The sequence below is a fragment of the Echinops telfairi genome, unplaced genomic scaffold (genome assembly GCF_000313985.2).
Source record: "Echinops telfairi isolate 266 unplaced genomic scaffold, ASM31398v2 ScPeMD7_7422;HRSCAF=8460, whole genome shotgun sequence".
In the NCBI taxonomy this organism is placed as follows: Eukaryota; Metazoa; Chordata; class Mammalia; order Afrosoricida; family Tenrecidae; genus Echinops; species Echinops telfairi.
The window spans coordinates 2494407-2499312 of NW_022111322.1; the positions used below are offsets into that span (position 1 = coordinate 2494407).

The 4906-nt window shown below is 55.5% G+C and overlaps 1 protein-coding gene across 1 annotated transcript in view; it reads right to left on the minus strand.

Moving 5' to 3' along the window:
• The window catches only part of TMEM108 (transmembrane protein 108), a 376751-nt gene that overhangs the window by 18688 nt on the left and 353157 nt on the right, over positions 1-4906 (minus strand). Inside the window, exon 4 of the mRNA XM_045297803.1 lies at positions 8-602. Coding sequence (XP_045153738.1) covers positions 8-602 — 595 coding nt within the window. The remainder of the gene's footprint in view (positions 1-7; positions 603-4906) is intronic.

Below are 4906 nucleotides of genomic sequence, written 5' to 3' on the forward strand. Positions count from 1 at the left end.
GGTGGGCACGGCCTCCCCTGGAGGGTGGTTGGTGGCTTCTGTAGGCTTGGTCAGCAGGATGGTGGGCACGGCCTCCCCTGGAGGGTGGTTGGTGGCTTCTGTAGGCTTGGTCAGCAGGATGGTGGGCATGGCCTCCCCTGGAGGGTGGTTGGTAGCTTCTATAGGCTTGGTCAGCAGGATGGTGGGCACGGCCTCCCCTGGGGGGTGGTTGGTGGCTTCTGTAGGCTTGGACGGCAGGATGGTGGAGATGGGGTCCCCTGAGGGGCGATCCTCTTGGTGGGAGGATGTGGTTGCCATGGCAGAAGGAGGGGAGCTGGCTTCCATGGCCAGCATGGCGCCCACAGGAGAGTGTGTGTCTGGGTGGGATGTCGTCTTCTCCGTAGGCACTGTGGCCTGTGAGGAGGGTCTATCCTCATGCTGTTCCGGCTTCACCACAGGCGCAGGGCCAGCTGCCCCCAGGGAGCGTCTGGTTGAGCTGGGAGGTGCTGTCACCATGGTGCCTGAAGATGTGGCTGAGGGGGAGACCTGCAGAGATTCCCTGGGGGCTGGTTCCTGGATGGCAAACGCAGGCACTTCAGTCAGTGCCGAGAGCAGGAAGAGGCCTGGGGGGAGACAGAGAGAAGAGGTGAAAGGTCAGCCCTTTCTCACCCTGGATGCTGCAGACACCTGGGGTTGAGGGGCAGGTGGGAACATTCCAGAAGCCACGCCACTGCCGTGACACTCAAATCAAACACAGAACCCCAGGGACATGGCACTTGTCCGGAAGAGAAGCCAGCATCAGGGGACAGAGAGGCAGCTGAACTGGGCTGACCCAACCTCTCCTGAAGCCTTCTGCAAGGGCCCCAGCTCAGAACCTCAGGACAGGCTGTGGCCTCCTAGTGCCGGCCACCTCTCTATAGCTGGGGGAGCTGAGTCCAGTGGAACAGTCTAGTGGGGAAGTGGAGGGCTGAGGAAGGCCTGAGGGGGCACATAAAAAAGTCCCCACGCTGCCTTGCTGAAGCTCCATTTATACACTAGACGGAGGTACCAACAGGAGACCTGTGCCTGCTCAGGTGCGCAGGGACCCACAGGGTGCGCAGGGACCCACAATCCCAGAGCAAGGCGGAGTTGTCCCTGTGCTGGGCAGGAGGTCCCAGAGAAGGGTCCCTAGGCTGGCATTCTGGCCCTCAGCACATCCCTGTGCGTCCCCTGGCAAGCCCTCTTGGAGTAGAGATCGCCCCTCTGAACTTTAAAAATAAAATCAGAAGTTTTGAATGAGAGTCTTCTGTGTTCCCTGAGAACAAAATGCATCCGGTCAAAAACTTTCTATGTGCTTTAGACACATGTCTAAGTGGGTGGGTTTTGTTTGTTGCCTCTAGTTAAAGCTAATCCCTTATGTGACCAGGAGACAAAAATCTATTCAGATTACAGAGGACGCAGCATCAGCCCGGTTGCCCCTTACCACACACCACAGATTGGGGCAAGCTGATCTCTACTGCCGAGGGGGTGGAGGGGCCTGGTTCTGACCCCTCAGCTCTTCCTGGGTCACATGAACACTCTTCTTGGTCCCTCTTGTGACCATAGCGCCTACTAGCCTCCCCAAATCTCTGACAACGCTCTCCTTGGGATTTCAGCAGGACAAACGGACAAAGCAGGGGTCCTCTCCGTGATCCTGGCCCCTGGCTGGTAAGCAAAGGCCGTCTCTAGGAGAGTCTCTAGGGAGCAGGGAGAATGAGGACCACCGTGGAGGCAGCTTCTACTGAGCTCCTTCACCGGGTCCTTGGCGGCTGTGAGCTGCCTGCTCTGGTTATGGCTGGCTGGCCGTGGGTTGGTTACCCTCCTTCGTCTATCTGCCTAGCCAAGGCTGCTCCGGGATCTACTTCCCAGTGTGAACCATCTACACACAGACCCTTGTTCCAGTCTCTCCTTTGTGAGGGAACCTCAAATATGATAGGCACATTTCTTGATCCAAGGCACTCGAGCCATCTGAATGTCAGAAGTCAGGACCACCGGCCCTACAAATAGATTGTCCTGGTGGAGCTAAGCGGTGTGGCCCAGGGTGATCCAGAACCGGTCACAAGATTCCTTCTGTGGGCGCTTATGACTCTCCTCCTCCTCCTTCTCCCAGCCCCTCCGCTTCCTCCTCCTCCATGGGGGGGATTGACCAGGAAAGCATGCACTCTGAGGGTGTCTTGTTTTTTCAAATCACACTTCTGAGGTGTGACCCCAAACTGTCTGTCTTCAAGAAGTATGCCCCAGGGCTTCCCAGCCCATGGGTCAGGAGCTGCTCTGACCCAACCAACCCATTGCCGTCACATGGGTGCTAATTCCACTGCACTTCCATAGCTCAGAGGAGCCGGGAGCAGAGGGCTGTCTGGGGATGCCTGCACCCAGTTGGTGGCTGCAGCCACCGCTGGACTTAAAACTGTGGGGCCAGAGGATTCCTAAGAGGGAACATCAAAGGGTTGGGTCTAATTGGAGACCAGAGACCTGGAGACTGCAGACTTTGGGCAGGGATCTCCTGGGCAGTGTAAAGCTTTACACAGACACCAGCTGAGCCAGGGACAGCATGGGTGGGTCAGGGCCCTGCCTCCAGAGGACTTCTGTGGCACCCCACCCAGTGGCAGAGGGTTAGAGTAACTGGGCCTTTACCGTATTCAGGAAAAGACTTTCCTGCCATGAGCATCGCAGGAGTGGACACTGCTGGGGAGAGAGGACCGGACTCCTCGCTGCCATCTGCACAGGGTCTGAAGTAAAGATGTGTGGCCTTGCTGCCGGTACTTCTTCGTGTTTGCTTTCCTCACAGCCAGCCTCTCCAAGACTGGTTTCCTCTCTCCAGGATTGTTGCAACACCCCTTGAAGAGGACTTCGGGCAGGAGTGGGCAATGCCAACCCCGGGCACGATGGGGTTTTCCTTGGAGGATGGCATTTAGACGCCACAGTAAGCTCACCTAATTCAACCCGCTCAGTGCACAGATGGGGCAACAGGAAGTGTGGAGTGACTTCCCAGGGCACACAGCTGGGGGGGGGGGGGCAGCCCGCATTACAGCCTGGGACATTGCTTCGAAGCCACGTTTTATCTGTGTCACTTGAATAGAGATCTATCGCTACAATGTCACACAGCCCAAACACCAACTTCGACCTCCACTGTCACCTTCGATATGGAAATCAGACCAGCTTTTACCTCTCTTCCTCTGCACAAAGGGGAATGACTGAAGGAGACCCACATTGTCACAATACACTTGCAAGGTTTCCAACCCAGGGCTCCCCTAAACAGATGCAAATTTTCATTCAAGGCCCTTTGTGCTGGCCTGCCCAATTCCCCCTCCCCACAATCTGGGGCTACCACCTCCTTGCATATCATTTGCATTCATTTGAATAATGGTCTCTAGCAGTTCTAATTCCAAATACATAAGAGAGGCTAAAACTAAAATTTTGCTTGACGTGCTTGAAATGCGGAACGGATTTTTCTGAACATGTTGAAATAAGGACACGTTGGGGTGGGAGGTGGCGACTGGAGGGCTTGCAGGGACACAGATGTTACAGGAGGGCCTCCACCCTCATGGACGGATAGCATTCCAACACACACCCGCTCCAGGAGCCCAGTGAGGACAAGCCCCTCCTCCTTCTGTCTGTCTGGTTGGCTGCCCACAGCCCGTATTGAGTGAGATACATGCATCAGGCCAAGGCAAGGAGATTGTCTAAGGGAGGAGCGGCCTACGCACGGAGCGCTTCCTAGTGCTACATGCATCAGGCCAAGGCAAGGAGGAGATTGTCTAAGGGAGGAGCGGCCTACGCACGGAGCGCTTCCTAGAGCCATTCACCCAGGGCTGGAGGGCGAAGGCCGCAGGGCACACTTCAGCCCCAACACTGATGAAGTGGGCACTCTGACCCGCCCAGGAGAGGAACCGGAACCTGCCAAGGTCGCCCAGCTGGAGAGTGAGAAGCTAGGGATGAGCTCGGGCAGTGTGGTACCAATGACCACCTGCCCCCACCTCTCTCCCCACATTCAGAGCAATGATCCACACTCTTCTGCGAAGTGATGCTCTCTTGCTGGCCTCTTGCCTTTTCTTCCCTCTTATTCTTTTCTCTCTTTCTGGTCCAGGACACTCTATGACACCTTCAGTGTTCTTGAAAAAAATCCACTGGCTTAAATTTATTTTATGAGTCACTGGGGGATGTTGCAACAGGGCATTAACCAGGCTGGAAATCCTGGCATCTCAGTGCAACCATAATAGAGAGAGTGTGCAATACATGCATGAGCATACACGGGGGCACACATGATAACACAGGCCAGTTTCCCCTTACACATTTAAATGGCCAACCTGGGCCTGACTAACCCCACGCATAGAGTCAAAACACTGCTTCCCACTCATGGTGTTCTCGGTCGCACTTCTCCACTGTGCTCTGCCCCCCACAGTCCGGTTTCTCTTCATGGTAAAGATCAGATGAGAGCCCACTGCTCCCTGGAGCAGGCCTTTCCTTATTCTGAACTAAGATGTGTACCCCTGGCTCGAAGATGAGCTGGGTGACTGCTCTCCAGAGGCAGCCCTGCCTGCGGCCTTGGCTTCTTTAGGGCACAGGGGAATTTGGGGTGCAATCTTTGCTACTGTCCTTTCTCCTAATATTCCCTCACATTGAGCCTGCCTATGAGACACATCCCGGCAACGTCCAGAGATGCCCTGTTCAACCGTGGGGCTGATGTGGCCCACACTTCCACTAAGAACTGTGTTTCAAAGTACAAATTCTAGAACACTCTGCAAGTAAGAAAGCCACGAGACAGGCTCTGTGTGCCCCTGACACAGCCCTGGCCTCCAGCCAGCAGGAATTCACTTTGTGCTGTCCACCTGCTGGTACAGATCATGACTTTCGCACCAACATCTACGAAGGAGAGCACGTGTGTGCACAAGTGTGCGTCTACACACAC